This window comes from Moschus berezovskii, chromosome 9, assembly GCF_049115385.1.
Source record: "Moschus berezovskii isolate FMDL1 chromosome 9, NW_MosBer_1.0, whole genome shotgun sequence".
Lineage (NCBI taxonomy): Eukaryota > Metazoa > Chordata > Mammalia > Artiodactyla > Moschidae > Moschus > Moschus berezovskii.
In genome coordinates, this window is record NC_142468.1 from 83808184 (window position 1) to 83826078 (window position 17895).

Sequence of the window (17895 nt, forward strand, 5' to 3'; positions counted from 1 at the left end):
ATCTACCACCTTCTGCAATAGGATTTAGTTGCTTCTCCCATCAAGAGATAGAGTTCATTTACCAACTGACTGAATTCATGTCAGCTTCTGACTTGCTTTAACCAATGAAACAGAAGCAAACATACTGAAAATCGACTTGAAGAGTTTTACACTGGGGCTTGCCCTTTTGCCAGTATTTAAATTCCATTCCTACTGAAATAGCACTCGAGCGACCACATGGAGAGATCCCCAGTCATCCCAGCTGAAACTATTGTAAACCTGCCAACCCCAACCAATCCACCAAGTGACCACATAAACCCACAGGAACCTAAACAAGATCAGCTGATCCTGGCACAGACAACAGAACCCATCAAGCTGAGCCTACCCAAATGTCACCCCACAAAATAGTGAAATAAATTGTGTTTGCTTTTGGTGCTGTTGTTCAGTCGCTCAGTCATATCCAACTTTTGCGACCCCATGGACTGGAGCAAACCTGGCTTCCCTGTCCTTCACTATCTCCCAGAGTTTGCTCAAACTCATGTCCATTGAGTAGGTGATGTCATCCAACCATCTAAACCCCTGCCACCCACTTGTCCTGCCCTCAATCTTTCCCAGCATCTGAGTCTTTTCCAATGAGTTGGCTCTTCACATCAGGTGGAGCTTCAGCATCAGTCCTTCTAATGAGTATTCAGGGTTGATTTCCTTTAGGATTGACTGGTTTGACCTCCTTGCAGTCCAAGTGACTCTCAAGAGTCTTCTCCAGCACCACAGTTCAAAAGCACCAATTCTTTGGCACTCAGTCTTCTTTATGGTCCAACTCTCACATCCATACATAACTACAGGAAAAGCCATAGCTTTGACCATATGGACCTTTGTTGGCAAAGTGGTGTCTCTGCTTCTTAGCACACTGTCTAGGTTTGTTATAGCTTTTCTTCCAAGGAGCATGTGTCTTTTAATTTCAAGGCTGCAGTCACTGCTTGGGCTGATAATTGACAATGGCAATAGATAACTGATACTCTCTTCTATAGCTCTGTACTATTGACAAAACATTTACCACTTGTGTATACTTCAGTTATTCAGTGATGTAGTGAAGAACCTGCCTGCCAATGCAGAAGACATAAGAGATGCAGGTTCGATCCCTGGGTCAGAAAGATCCCCTGAGAAGGGCATGACAACACACTCCAGTATTCTTGCCTGGAGAATCCCATGGACTGAGGAGCCCAGCAGGCTACAGTCCATAGGGTCACAGAGTCAAGCACAACTAAAGCAGCTTAGCCCTCATACAAGCACCACATTGGGAAAATGCAATCAAGTATCGGTAGCTGTACAGTGATCATTATTCTACAAAATGGCCTTTTCTTCAGATTCTTCAAACTAATTATGTAAAAAGAATAGTCAAGAAGACATTTTGAAGGATAGCAATCAACATGAAATCTTAAAATCTGAGGAGCATGGTTCATACAATAATTTGGCTGGACTTGTCCCTGGTTTCTAAAAGAGAGCTGGGTCCCTCAGACCTCACCTGAGTTTATGCTAATGAGATGACTCATGGTGGACCCGTAGACAATGTAAGGATGGGGACTGACCACGTGGGAAATATGAACCATGTAAGCAGAGGTTTGGGACTTGGAGCCATAGGATATCATCCTGACCTCCCAACCTGGGGCTCAGGGAGGAGACAACAGGTAGAGAAGGACTGGAAATTGAGTTCAGTCATGTGGCAAATAAGTGAAATAATCATTCCCATGTAATAAAACCCCAATAAAAGTTCTGGACACCCAAAGTTTGAGGGAGCTTCCTCATTGGTGATACACACTGATACTCTGAAAGGGGGATGTGTCCTGAGGACACAGAAACCTTGCATTTGGTATCCTTCTAGACCTTACTCTTTGTATCTCTTCATTTAGCTAGCCCCAACCATATCCTTTATAATAATACAGATGGCTAACAAACAAACGAAAAGATGTTCAACATCACTCATTATCTGAGAAATTCAAATCAAAACCACAATGAGGTACCATCTCACGCCAGTAAGAACAGCTGCTATCAAAAAGTCTACAAACAATAAGTGCTGGAGAGGGTGTAAAGAAAAGGGAACCCTCTTACACTGTTGGTGGGAATGCAAACTAGTACAGCCACTATGGAGAACAGTGTGGAGATTCCTTAAAAAACTGGAAATAGAACTGCCACACAACCTAGCAATCCCATTGCTGGGCATACACACCAAGGAAACCAGAATTGAAAGAGACACGTGTACCCCAATGTTCATCGCAGCACTGTTTACAATAGCCAGGACATGGAAGCAACCTAGATGTCCATTGGTGGGCGAATGGATAAGAAAGCTGTGGTACATTTACACAATGGAATATTACTCAGCTATTAAAAAGAACACATTGGAATCGGTTCTAATGAGATGGATGAAACTGTAGCCTATTATACAGAGTGAAGTAAGTCAGAAGGAAAAACACCAATACAGTATTAATATAACACCCACATACATATGGAATTTAGAAAGATGGTAACAATGACCCTATATGTGAGACAGCAAAAGAGACACAGATATTGTCTGTGGGAGAAGAAGAGGGTGGGATGACTTGAACGAATAGCACTGAAACACGTATATTACCATGTATGAAATAGATCATCAGTTCAAATTCGATGCATGAAACAGGGCACTCAGAGCTGGTGCACTGGGAAAATCCTGAGGGATAGGATGGGGAGAGAATTGGGAGGGGAGTTCAGGATGGGGGACACATGTACACCCATGGCTGATTCAGGTCAACATATGGTAAAAAACTACTACGATACTGTAAAGTAATTCGCCTCCAATTAAAATAAGTAATTTTTAAAAACCTGTCATCATAAATATAGTGCTTTCCTGAGTTTTGTTAGTCATTCTAGAGAATTATCAAACCTGAGGGGGTAGTGGGAATTTGTAGCTAATTGGCCAAAAGTGCAGGTGGCCTGGGAACCCCAGGGATTGCAGCTGTGACTGTGGTGAAGGGACTGTTAAACAGGACTGTCCTCTTAACCTTTAAAATTCAACACAACTCCAGGGAGTGCCAGAACTGCACTGCATGTGGGACAACCAACGAAACACCAGAGAAATAAGAAGAGCAGAGAAGACGAGGGTAAAGGACATCAGCAATGATACCGAGAACTGGAAATGATCACAGGAGCAGTCACCTACTGAGTCCAAAATGGATGAAAAATCATGAAGGTGGTATCAAAGACAAAAGAGAAAACTGAGAGATGACAGTGGAATAGTTGACAGAGACAAGAGAAGTGGGGTGAGGGATTCAGGATGGCATGCAACATGTACACTTAATAGTTGAGGGAGTCATTCATTCATTTGTAGGGCTTCCCTGGTGGCTCAGATGGTAAAGCGTCTGTCTGCAATGCAGGAGACCCGGGTTCGATCCCTGGGTCAGGAAGATTCCCCTGGAGAAGGAAACGGCAGCCCACTCCAGTATTCTTGCCTGGAAAGTCCCATGGACAGAGAAGCCTGATAGGCTACAGTCCAAGGGGTCGCAAAGAGCTGGACACGACTGAGCGATGTCACTTTCTTTCTTTCTTTCTTCATTCATTTAATAATTATTAGTTACCTGCTACATGTAAGGCACCATGCCAGGTACTAAAGATACTGTGGAGAATAAGAAAAAAAATGTCCCTCATTCTCATCTAGAGAAAAAGATAAATATCATACAGTTACACAATTGTGTAATTGTTATTTGTGATAGAGGCTACAAAGGATAAGCATATAGTTGAACAGAGGCTTAATAAAACAGATATACAGATCAATAACAAGCTAAATCTACAGTCCTAAGACCTATTCACCTTCTCTATTTGCAAATATACTAAACACAACATTATACATGTTAGCAAGGAAGAATAGAACAAGGTACATTTTCCCATGAACCTAGTCAATTAATCTATGACAAAGGATGCAAGACTACACAATGTTGGAAAGACAGTCTCTTCAACAAATGGCGCTGGGGAAACTGGACAGCCACATGTAAAAGAACGAAAGTAGATCATTTCTTGACTCCACACACAAAGATAAACGCAAAATGGATTAAAGACTGAAATGTAAGATCGGACATTATAAAACTCTTAAGAGGAAAACAAAGGTAGAACACTCTCTGACATAAATCACAGCAAAATCATTTTTAACCCATCTCCCAGAATAATGGAAATAAAAGCAAAAATAAACAAATGGGACCTACTTAAACTCAAAAGCTTTTCCACAGTAATGAAACAATAAACAAAACAAAAAGACAACCTGCAGACTGAGAGAAAATATTTGCAAATGATGTGACTGATAAGGGATTGGTCTCCAAAATTTATAAACAGCTTATGACACTTAATAGCAACAAAACAAACAACCTACTCAAAAACTGGGCAGAAGACCTGAACAGACATTTCTCTAAAGAGGAAAAACAGATGGCCCTTAGGCACATGAAAAGATGTTCAAAACTGCTAGTTATTAGAGGAATGCAGATCAAAACTACAGTGAGATATCCCCTCACATGGGTCAGACTGGCCACCATCAAAAAACCTACAAACAACAAATGCTGGAGAGGAAGTGGAGAGAAGGGAACCCTCCTGCAATGTCGGTGGGAATGTAAATTGGTATAGGCCATTATGGAGAACAGTATGGAGGTTCCTCACAAAATTAAAAACAGAGCTACCAAATGACCCTACATCCCACTCCTGGGGATATATCCAGAGAAAAACATGGTCTGAAAAGATACATGCACCCCAATGTTCATTAAACAGAAAGAGACTCACAGACTTAGAAAATGAACTCATAGTTGCTGGGGGGAAGAGACAGTTAAGGACTTTGGCAAGGTCACGTACACACTGCTGTATTTTAAATGGATAACAACAAAAACCTACTGAATAGCACATGGAACTCTGCTCAATGTTATGTGCCAGCCAGGATGGAAGGGGGGGTGGGGGAGACTGGATACATGAATATGTATGGCTGAGTCCCTTCACTGTTCACCTGAAACTGTCACAGCTTTGCTAACTAGCTATAACCCAATACAAAATGTTTTTGGTGTTTAAAAAAAAAAAAATAAGGTACATTTTGAATAACAAAAAATTCAGATTAAATACTTTCCTAATCTTCTACTGAAAATAGTACATCCCTGGGAGGTACCTGATATTTAAACATTTTGTGTGTATGTGGTGTGTGTGTGTGCGCACTCACTCACGTCTGACTCTCTGACCCCCTGGACTACAGACCACCAGGCTGCTCTGTCCATGGGATTTCCCAGGCAAGAACACTGGAGTGGGTTGCCATTTCCTTCTCCAGGGGACCTCCCGACCCAGGGATCAGACCCGCATCTCTGTGTCTCCTGCAGTGGCAGGCGGACTGTTCACCACTGTGCCACCTGGGCTGGTTCTCAAATTTAGATTCACCTTAACATACAGTTAAAACTCCCACCAACATTTTAAAGTCACACATTTCCTTTAAACTAACCAGAATATTTGCTGAGTATTCAAAAACAATAACAAAAAAGAAGTCCAAAACTCTGAACAAGCAAAAACAACCATCAAATCACCAGAAACGATACCCTAACTTCTGAGCAAAAAGACTTCAGACCCATATTTCATCAAGCCACTGAGGTCAATTTCTACTAAATGCTATTACTGATCAGTTCCAAAATTTTCAGAAAAGCTGGATTAATTCTGAAGTTGCTTTTAATATAAAATCCCAAAAAAACTCTTTCCAAACAGTAGTCAGTTGGGTAACTAGAGCTGCTTACCTGTAGTCATCTAACCGTACCAGATACCGTACAATGTCATGATGAGCTTTCAGTGCAAGCAGTTCAGTGTAAGGGTTCTGAGTCTGTTCTTCACCTACTGTCTGCAAAGGAGATTTCTTGTAATGGGGGAAACAGAAAAAAACATAAAATTACTTATGATAAAAGATCATACTGGAATAAAACTATATGGTATACATCCAAGAACACACGATTCTAGAAACTATAATATATGATATCTTATTTTTTTTTTTTTTTTTACTGCTATTCCCTCTGTTTATTTAAGGAGCTTGTCCCAGGTAATGCATTAAGATAGGAGACAGCAAAGCCTCATTGGTACAGAGGCTTGATTCCAAGAGTTCTAACGACTTCTCTACATTATTTGCTTATGTCCTACAGCACTTATTTCTCTTGTTGGTCAATTATCTTACTTGCTTTTGGCTTTTTTACTCAAACTTGAGTGCCTCTATATTCAAGTGTGGTGCTAGATGCTAAGGATTAATATCTTAATACTATATATTATTTCCCTAATATTAAGTAACTGCCAATTTAACTTAAAACATTTCTCTTAGCACAAATTCACATCATAAATTTAAATATTTTCAGGTCAAAATAAATTTTAAAGGATGCATTTTGTTTTATGGAACTTATGGACAGGGAGGCCTGGCGTGCTGTGATTCATGGGGTTGCAGAGAGTCGGACACGACTGAGCGACTGACCTGAACTGAACTGAAACCTGATCTAAAAAAATAATGGGCCAAACCAACACAATATTTTTAAATGGGTGTTTCTCAAAATTTGGCAGAAATGCAACTCTTAAGTCAAAGGGGTAAAATATAACATAGACTAAAACAGTGCCTACCCCATTACAGCCTCTCAACATGTGTACTGAATGAACAAAGGAACAATGAAACAATTCATAGTCAATGAAGTCAATAAATTCAACTTTGGACAATACTGATAAAGATAATTGGTAAATTTACACAGTACGATGTCTAGTCCTAAGACCTACACACCTTCATTTCTATTTGAAAATATATGAGTGGCAGTTCATATGCCAGACACTGTATAAAGGTACATATGGTTTATAACTCACTGAATAATTCTGTAAGGTAGATCTTACCAATTCCATTTCTATAGTCAAATACAGTACTATTTCATGATAAAACTGGCTTCCTTAACCCCTAAATTGTAGCTTCTCAAATATGACAATACTGACATTTTGGACCAGGTAATTCTTTTGTTGAGGACTTTCCTGTGCATTTCAGGATGCTGAACATCATTCCTGGCCTGTACACACTACATGTCAACAGAAATCCAACCTCTCCCCGAACCCCTCAATAGTGACAATGAAAAATGTCTCTGGACATTGCCAAATGTCCTCTAAGGGGCAAAACCATCCCAGTAGGCAAACACTGCTTAAACTAGAGGCCTAGATACAAAGTTCCTGCATAATGAATCGAGACTCACTGGTTCGGATAACGTACAAATTCACAGCAGTTATAAAACACAAGTACTTTTACACGAAGAAATATACAATTTAACATTCACTAATGTTCAAAAAAAATTCACTCAAAGCAGTAATTTTTTCATTTCTCCCATCGCCCTTCTAGCAGAGGTTTTGATAAGAAAAAGCAAATGCAAGAAGTTTGAAAACTGTACACTTCTCCAAATGAAAGCTTGCTAAACACGGCAGAATTAATCAAATTCTATGATTAAAAAAAAATTGGGTTAATAAGGAACTGTCATATGTATCACACACGAACAAGTCAACTTTCCACAATTCTTCCACAATCTTTAGAATTTAAGCCTATCTGTAATAAACCTAATTTTAAATAAGAAATACTTTTTAAGACAACAATAATAAGCCTCAACTGCAAAGATATGAGGAAGTTAAAACGGAGAAGACTGCTTACAACGCAAGTTTTTCTTAACAATCAAAAATATTCCCTATAAAAAAGAGAGAATTCAACATGAATCCTATTCTTGAATAGCATTTGAAATAAATTCCAGTCCTCAATACTTTCCAGGTTCCAAAATTACTTTATTCTCAACATTTAAGTCTATTCAGCTATTCAGGCCCATGCAGAAAGTGTGACTATAGAACTCAAAATAAATAATTAGAATACAATTTTAACTTTTAAGCAAATTACTGATTTTTAAAATAATCACATCTTTTTTGGTTTATAGAATTAATGAAATTAATTTCATATTCTCTGAGCACGCATCAGTTGATATTGGGAAGTGACAAAATATGAGACAAACCAAAAGTGTAAACCGCAGTCACACAGTCTTACTCTCTACTAAATTGGATGCTTTTTAAATTAGAAAGAGACTGCTTTAAGCAGGCAGAAGACTAGCTGGGCGTCCTTGATTCTGTCGTTGGGACTCCATCAGTTTCCGTCCCCACACCTCCTGGAAGCGGTATCTAGCTCTCAGGGAAAGGGCCCCCCACCCGCGCCGACCTCGCCCTCGGAACCTGCAGGCCCCGCCTCCGCCGGGTCTCCCACGTCCTGATGCGAGCCGGGCTCAGACAGCAGCCACAGTTCCGGGAAGCTAGGCCGCTGCGGCGGCAAGCAGGGTCCACCCAGGGATTTACCTCGGCCAGTCCCTGTGGCTCTCGGCCTCCCCCGATCAGCCATCGCAACATCCGGGCAGCGACGGCGTCCCGCGGGCCCTGGCCCAGGTCAACCCCAACTCCGCGCAAGCCCGGCCTCTTCCTGGTCCCCGATAGCAGCACAGCGCACCCTCTGATACCTGCCGGCTCAGGTCTGCCCGAAAGACCCGTGAGCGCGAAGCGGAGCCCACCCCAGAGGGAAGACTTTTGTCCCCAAAGAGCTGCCGTACCCAGCTGCTAGAGGTTTGCTTTAGGGTAGCTGCCCGGGGAACAGCGGCCCAAAGCTAGGGTGTCCGCGGAGGTTCAGAGGCAAGCGCTACACCCAGTGAGCACGCGCGGGGTGTCTCCCGGTTTGCGCGCCCGAATTGGGTCGTTGGAGCGGTCCCTAGTGGACGTGCGTGGCGCTGCAGCTGGAGCCGGCAGAGCAAGTTCATGTCAAGAAGAAATACTACCCTCTTTTTTTAGATGACTTGTGCATCTTTTACTTGGCTTGGGGATCCAGAAACCTTTTCCTCTCCCCGCGGTTTCCTAAAGAGCTGCCTGGAGAAGGTGTACTTCCCTAAACTCTTTCATCTGGACTAATCCAGTGGCATATGCGTACACCAGAATTTAAGGAATGCTCTTCTGATCTAGAAAGCACTGGTCCAGATTCCTTCCTTGCTTTCTTTTAAGGCAGCTGAGAAAGAATCTTATAAGAGTATACTAGAGAAACCTCAGGAAAGCAGAAAGAGTGAGAAGTACTAAGCCTTCATCTCTCCACCTAGACAACAACTGTACTTGACAGAAACTGTTTTAACTATTCAATAGACTCTCAAGAGTCTTCTCCAACACCACAGTTCAAAAGCATCAGTTCTTTGCCTCTCAGCTTTCTTTATGGTCCAAATCTCACATGCATACATGACTGCTGGAAAAACCATAGCTTTGACTAGATAAACATTTGTTGGCAAAGTAATGTCTCTGCTTTTCAATATGCTGTCTAGGTTGGTCATAGCTGTGCTTCCAAGGAACAAGCGTCTTTTAATTTCATGGCTGCAGTCACCATCCGCAGTGATTCTGGAGCCCGAGAAAATAAAGTCTGTCACTGTTTCCATTGTTTCCCCATCTGTTTGCCATGAAGTGACAGGACCGGATGCCATGATCTTAGTTTTTTTAATGTTGAGTTTCAAGCCAGCTTTTTTACTCTCCTCTTTCACGATATCATCAAAATGGAAGTGAAATAGTAACTATTCACATGAGTTATTTTAGGACAAGAGGTCCTGGTAAGGAACATGGAACTAACAAGCCACCACTAACTAGAAGAGTTTGGGAAAGGTCAAAAGGAGACATGTCCTACTGACCTCCCAGAATCCTCTTCACTGGCATTCATCTTAGTTGAGCAATGAGTTTGCCACCAGGAAGGACCCTAGGTCAGAATGATTGGCCAGAGACAGTCCAGAAACTAATCCCATCACCAGAAAACCAGGGACCCCGAGCCACATGGCAGAGCAGTCCTCCTGGGTTCCTTTACCCCTCCTGCTCTCCACAAGGCACCCCTTCTCAATAAAGTCTCTTGCTTTGTCAGCACATATGTCTCCTCGGACAATTCATTTCTGAGTGTCAGACAAGAGTCCAATCTTGGGCCCTAGAAGCGGTCCCCCCTTCCAGCAATAATTATCTGATAAAGAGTGTAAATTCAGAATATAAACTTTCAAAACATAATAGAGGTCCAATTTGGGGTAAGACAGATTTAACACACAACTCCTTTTCTTTCCAAGTGAACACTACAAAAACCTGGACAGTGCAGCTGTATGAGAATCAAAAAAGAATGGTGGAAAAAAGAATTCAAAACACCACCAACTCAGCATTTCTTTTTCCTCCAGTAACCCATGGACAGAGGAGCCTGGCAGGCTACAGTCCATGGGGTTGCAAAGAATCAGGCGCAACTTAGCAATTAAACAACAACAAGCACTCTCCCAGCCTATATCCAGTGCAGCCTCAAATCTAGAAGTAAGCACAGGCATATAGACAGATAAAAATGCAGGAAAAGCCCTCTATTTATGGCTAGAACAGTCAGAAGAGGAATCTTTAAAGTTCAGAGAAAACTGCAGCATCTGATTTCTAATCAGAGATCCAAAAGAGAGATCCCAAAAAAACCAGAAAACACTAGAAACATAGTGGGAAGAGGAAACACCACAGGGAATTTTATATTAACTCCTGAGGTCACTCCTCTCACCTGAATATGCATGGTTCTAACTAGCATACCAAAGACACTGAGAATTTAGCTAACATAAAATTTCACTCAGACCCAAGGCTAATTACTGGGTGGTACAAAGAGGACAAATTCAAATACCACTGCCAACACTTTAAAACTGAACCAGGGCTGGAACCGCAGTCACAGAAGGCTGAAACTAGCCAAGGTAATCCTTCCTAAAATAAAATACCAGCGTCTCAGGAGGACTTAAAACAGGCTCTTCGTGTAATACATACAAAGGTGTGAAATTCAACCTGAAGTTACTTGGCATATGAAGAAATACAAAAACCTCAACTCACATGGGAAAATATAATTAAAGATGCCAATGACAAGATGATACAAATGTTGGAATTATCTGACATGACTTCAAAGAGCTATTATAAAACTGCTCAAATGGCAACTGTGACACTCTTGAAACAAATGTTAAAATGGAAAGTAAGCCGTCAGCAAGGGCTTCCCAGGTGGCCCAGTGGTAGAGACTCTGCCTGCCAACAATGCAGGAGAGGATCCATGGGTTTGGAAGATCCCCTGAAGAAGGAAATAGCAACCCACTCCAGTATTCTTGACTGGAAAATCTCATGGACAAAGCCTGACAGGGTACACCCCATGGGGTCACATAACGGTCACATACCACTTAGCAACTAAACAACAACAAAAGTATCAGTAAAGAAATACAATATATAAAATGGAAGAACCAAATGGAAATTTCAGAATTAAAAAAACAGTAATCAAACTTTAAAACTCATTGGATGAACTGAAAAGCAGAAGAGAGAAAAAAGTCAGTGCAGTTGAATGCATAAAATCAATAAACCAAAATCTAGGGGTTTTAAAAGATCATTAAAATATCAGTCCCAAAGAAGGGCAATGCCAAAGAATGTTCAAACTACCCCACAGTTGGATTCATTTCACATGCTAGCAAGGTAATGCTCAAAACCCTTCAAGCTAGGCTTCAACTGTACATGAATGGAGAAATTCTGGATGTACAAGCTGGATTTAGAAAAGGCAGAGGAACCAGAGATCAAATTGTCAACATTTGTTTCATCATAGAAAAAGCAAGGGAATTCCAGAAAAACATCTTCTGTTTCATTGACTATACTAAAGCCTTTGGCTGTGTGGATCATAACAAAACGTGGAAAACAAAGAAATAGGCATACCAGACTATCCTACCTATCTGCTGAGAAACCAGTACGTAGATCAAGAAGCAACAGTTAGAACCTTACATGGAACAACTGACTGGTTCAAAATCAAGAAGGGAGTACAAGGCTGAATACTATGCTTATTTAACTTACGCAGAGTACATCATGCGAAATGCCGGGCTGGATGAGTTACAAGCTGGAATCAAGACTGCCAGAAGAAATATCAACAACCTCAGATAGGCAGATGATACCACTCTAATGGCAGAAAACAAGGAGGAACTAAAGAGCCTCTTTATGAGGGTGAAAGAGAAGAGTGAAAAAGCCTGCTTTAAAACTAAGATCATGGATCCGGTCCCATCACTTCATTGCAAATAGAAGGGGGAAAAGTGAAAGCAGTAACAGATTTCCTCTTCTTGGGATCCAAAATCACTGTGGATGGTGACTGCAGTCATGAAATTAGAAGACGATTGCTTCTTGGAAGGAAAGCTATGACAAACCTAGACAGCGTATTAAAAAGCAAAGACATCACTTTGCTGACAAAACATCTGTAGAGTCAAAGCTATGATCTTTCCAGCAGTCATATACGAATGTGAGAGTTGGACCATAAAGGAGGCAGAATGCCAAAGAATTGACACCTTTGAACTGTGGTGCTGGAGAAGATTCTTGAGAGTCCCTTGGACAGCAAGGAAATCAAACCAGTCCATCCTAAAGGAAATCAACCCTGAATACTCACTGGAAGGACTGATGCTGAAGTTGAAGCTCCAATACTTTGGCCAACTGATGAGAACAGCAGACTCATTGGTAAAGACCCTGATGCTGGGAAAGATTGAAGGCAGAAGGAGAAGAGGGTGGCAGAGGATGAGATGGCTGGATGGCATCACCGACTCAATGGACATGAACTTGAGCAAACTCTGGGAGATGGTGAGGGACAAAGAGGCCTGGCGTGCTGCAGTCCATGGGGTTGCAAAGAGTCAGACACGACTTGGTGACTGAACAACAACAAATTGGATAATCTGGAATAAAAAGGAAAAGTCCTAGAAATATACAACCTACCAAGACTGAATCATGAAGAAACAAAATATGAACAGTCCAATGAGTAAAGAGAATTAGTAATCAAAAACTTCCCAACAAAGAAAAGCCCAGAACCAAATCCTACCAGGGTCAAAGAAGAATTGATAGTGGAACTTCCCTGGCGGTCTAGTGGTTAAGAATCCGCCTTCCAATGCAGGAGATCCAGGTTTGATCCTGGTCAGGGCACTAAAGTCCCCCATGCTGCTGGTAACTACTGAGCCTGTGCACCTCAACTAGAGTGCCCATGCACTCTTCAGTCCATCTGACAAAACCAGAGGGAAGCGTCAAGCACCACGACAAAGATCCTGTATGCTACAACTAAAATCCAACACAGTCAAAAGAAAGAAAAAAGGAAACAATTGATAACCATCCTTTTCAAACTCTTCCAAAAAATTAAAGACAAGAGAAAAAGTCCCTAACTCACTTTAAGAGGCCAGAATTACCCTGACATCAAAGCCAGATATAGTCATTGCAAGAAAACTACTGTCCTGCATCCCTGAGCACCACAGATGTAAAAGTTCTCATCAAAAGATTAACAAACCAAACTCAACAGCACAATAAAAGAAACACACACCATGATCAAATAGGAATTTTTCTAAGAATGGTTCAACATTCATAAATCAATAAATGTGATATGCCACATTAATAGAATGAATGATAAAAATCATACAATCATCTCAATAGATGCAGAAAAGCACTTGACATAATTCAACATTCTTTCATGATAAAAACTCTCAACAGTATTACAAAGTCCTAGCCAGAGCAACTAAGAAAAAAATAAAAGACATCCAAATTGGAAAGAAAAATAAAACTGTCAATACTCACAGACAACACAATTTCATATATAGAAAACCCTAAAGACTCCACCAAAAATTATTAGAAATGATAAATGAATACAGTCAAGCTGTAGGAAACAAAATCAATACACAAAAATCTGCTGTGTTTCTCTATACTTAACAATGAGTTAGTAGAAAAAGAAATTAAGAAACAATTCTATTTACAATCATAACAAAAAGAATAAAATACCTAGTGATAAAATTTACCCAAAGAGGTGAAAGACCAATATACTGAAAGCCATAAGACACCATTAAAAGAAACTGAAGACAAAAATAAATGGAATGACATTCTGTGCTCATGGTTTGGAAGAATTAACATTGCTAAAAAATGTCCACATTACCTAAAGCAATCTATAGATTCAATGCAATCCTATAAAATCCTAAAGACATTTTTCACAGAAATAGAATAAAAAATTACAAAATGTGTATGGAGCCACAAAAGGCTCTGAATAGCTAAAGTAATCCTGAAATAAAGAGCAAAGCTGAGGTATCATATGCCTTGATTTGCATTTAAATTTCCTTCCCGGTGGTCCCGTGGCTAAGACTCCATGCTCCCAATACAGCAAGCCAGAGTTTGATTCCTGGTCAGGGAACTAGATCCCACATGCCGCAACTATGACCTGGTGCAGCCAAATAAAAAAATAATTTACGTTAACATTTTTAAAAGCAAAAATAAACAAATGGGATCTAATCAAAGGCATAAGCCTTTTCACAGCAAAGGAAACATGAACAAAACTGAAAGGACAACCTATGGGAGAAAACATTTGCAAATGATGCAACTGACAAGGTATAAATATCCAAAATAAAATAGCTCTTACAGCTCAATATCAGAAATAAATATATAGTTCAATCAAAAAATAGGCAGAAGACCCAAGTAGACATTTCCCCAAAGAAAGCGTTACTATTGTTTTTCAGTCGTTGAGTCTGACTACAACCCCATGGACTGCAGCACACCAGGTTTCCCTGTCCCAAACTGTCTCCCAGAGTTCACTCAAACTCATGTTCATTCATTCAGTGATGCTACCTAACCATCTCATCCTCTGCCACCCCCTTCTCCTCCTGCCCTCAATCTTTCCCAGCATCAGAGTCTTTTCCGATGAGTTGGCTCTTCACATCAGGTGGCCAAAGTATTAGAGCTTCAGCTTCCACATCACTCCTTCAATGAATATTCAGGGTTGATTTCCTTTAGGATTGATTGGTTTGATATCCATGCAGCCCAAGGAACTCTCAAGAGTCATCTTCAGCACCACAATTCAAAAGCATCAGTTCCTCCGTGTTTACCCTTCTAGATGCTCAACATCACTAATGATTCAGTTCAGTTCAGTCGCTCAGTCATGTCCAACTCTTTCTGACCCCATGAATCACAGCACGCCAGGCCTCCCTGTCCATCACCAACTCCCGGAGTTCACTCAAACTCATGTCCATCGAGTCGGTGATGCCATCCAGCCATCTCATTCTCTGTCATCCCCTTCACCTCCTGCCTCCAATCCCTCCCAGCATCAGAGTCTTTTCCAGTGAGTCAACTCTTCGCATGAAGAGGTGGACCAATGCAAATTAAAACTACAATTAGGTGCACACCAGTCCAAATGGTTGTCATCAAAAAGTCTACAAATAATAAATGCTGGATAGAGAAAAGGGAACCTTTGTACACTTCTGATTCTTTTTTTAGAAATTATATCTCTTTATTGGTCTTCTCTAATGAGAATGTCATCACAATATCTTTTACTTCTTTAAGAATGATATCTTTATTCTTTCAGGGTACTTATAAAGGCTGCTCTGAACTCTGTTAGATCCTCTAGCTGGACTCCTTCACAGATAGTTATTTTTACTTGCTTTTTTTTCCCCATGCATAGGTCACACTTTCCTATTTCTTTGCATGTGCCACAACTTTTTTGTTGAACACTGAACTTTTTAGGTAATATACTGTAGCAGTATTGGCTACTTATATCACTTACTCCCTGAAGGTGTTTGTTTTTGTTGTCGTTTGGTTGTGTATTGATTTGGCTAAACTAAATGGGTTTAGTGGGCTGACTAAACTAAATTACTAAACTAAGAGACTAGTATCTAAACTGAAAAACCAGTGGTTTTAGAAGGACTCTCTCTGCCTCATTCCCTGATCTTTAATCTTTCTATTATACCCAGCAATCAGTCTCCACTAATTGTTGGCTAACTGTTGCTGACAATGCTCTGGGGTAGAAATTGCTTCAAAATCTGATCCAATAAAATTCATAAACAGATACTTTTTGAGCCCGGAATTCACAGTTTATTTTGTTCTTTTCCCAGAAGGGCTCATCTTCTTTTTTGGAGGAGAGGCCACATCTTGTGGCATATAGGATCTTAGTTCCCCAACCAGGGATCAAACTTGCATCCCCTGCAGTGGAAGTACAGTGTCTTAACCACTGGACCACAAAGGAAGTCCCAGAAGGGCTCTTCTTAACTGACTCTTCCCTTGGTTCTTTCTCTTAAACTAGCTGGCCTATGATTTACTTTGCTGCTCTCAATATAATTTTCTAATTGAATAAACCTATAAGATAGCAATTCCATTTTATTCCTGGAGACCTCCCTCCTCAAGACTTCTGACTTCCTACTCCAGTCTGAACTGATTGCTAAGACCTGATGACAGCTGGGGTATCCTGTGCCATCTACCTGGGAATTCCCTTTGTTTCAGAGATCCCCAAAATTCTACTCCTACATATATACCAAGAGAAATGAGAACATGTCCACACAGAAACTTGTAACATGCACGTTTATAGCAGCATTATTCATAACAGCCCAAAGGAGGAAGCAACTTAAATATCCATCAATGGACAAATGGATAAACAAAATGTGATATATACATGAAAATATTCAGCCATAAAAGGAAATTAAATACTGACACATGCTGCAACACGGGTGATCCTTGAAAACAGTATGCTAAGTGAAAGAAGCTAGTCACAGAAAACTACATACCATATGATTTCATTCATATGAAAGTCCAGAAGAGGGAAATTTATAGACCAGAAATTTGGGTAGTGATTGCTTAGGGCTGGGGGAAAGGGGTCAGAGCAATGGTAACTAAAGGGTACAAGGTTTATTCTTGAAACGATAAAAACATTGTACAACTGACTATGGTAACAGCTGCACATATCTGTAAAGATATTAAAGACATTGAATTGTACACTTTAAATGGGTTACTGTATGTGATTTCTAAAATAAAACTATTTTTAAATTCAAGTCATTAAGACATTTATTGGCAACCTGAAGCTGTCACTGAATTTTGCTCCTCTGCCAATATATGAAAGTGAGTCTTTACTGGAACCTCTTGAGAAACTTCCTCTTCATGTCTTGTTGCCTGAGACTGGGTCTCCTCTCCCGTTCTAACCCAGACACTAGTATGGAACTGGAATCACCAGACTTGATCATGATTTACCCCACGGGAAGCGGGTCAATTCCTAAATTAAGGTTCTGCCAACAACAGTGAAGAAGAGAACGGCTGCAGCATAGGACATCAATAATGTTTGCCACACACTTACTTTTAGCACTTTCAGGTTTGTTTCAGTCCCTTTCCACTACCCTAATTGTTCCTCATAACCACTTACAAAGTTGGTAGGAGAAATAGCTTCATTTTACAGATAATAAAATTGAGTCTCAAAGATGTTAATCGTGGTTATTTACACTGTCTGTTAAATGATGGAGCCAAGATTCAAAGCCAGGATTTTGTGACTCAAGACTTTAAATCAGAATTTTAAAAACCACACCCCTACTAACTAGGATAAAGTATTACTTATAACTTTGAGACCTTCCCATTGAAAGACCCTTTAAATCACAATTCTTATTTAATGCTCTCTCCTACTTTCCCCTCCAACAAACACAACCAGTTCATTTTCTCCAGCTGACCTCTTTTCAACACACTCGATTGCACCAATATATCCTGTGCTCCCATTCGAACAAGGATCGTCCAGCTAAAGATTTTGCATTTCCACTAAAGAGTCTGTTGTAACTTCAAGGAATTTAGTAGAATGCAGCAGAATTTTAAATTGAGTTTTCAGTCTCTATCTCTAATGGCTTTTCATTCATAATTATAGTATTTGTAATGAGTGCATTGATGATGACAGAAATCCACCGTAACATATTCCATTGTCTGCATTAGCTTCAGACTCTTATTTAATGCCTTATTAATCAACCACAGTCATTCAATAGTGTATCATATTAAATCCCTGAACAACACAAGCAAAGAATTTTTATCTTCACTCCATGTAAACCGTTTCCACCCACG

At 40.4% G+C, this 17895-nt stretch overlaps 1 protein-coding gene across 2 annotated transcripts in view; it reads right to left on the bottom strand.

Moving 5' to 3' along the window:
• Positions 1–8702, bottom strand: part of WDR41 (WD repeat domain 41) — a 47569-nt gene extending 38867 nt beyond the window's left edge. The window contains exons 1-2 of one of the 2 annotated variants that reach the window (XR_016038267.1): positions 8350–8702; positions 5754–5869 (exon numbers count right to left, since the gene is read on the bottom strand). Coding sequence is in view for 1 of the 2 variants with exons in the window: in XM_055436853.2 (XP_055292828.1) it covers positions 5754–5869; positions 8350–8400 (167 nt within the window). In the remaining variant the exon portion in view is untranslated. The remainder of the gene's footprint in view (positions 1–5753; positions 5870–8349) is intronic. The other variant, XM_055436853.2, reaches the window with a different exon arrangement.
• Between the last annotated feature and the right edge of the window lie 9193 nt (positions 8703–17895).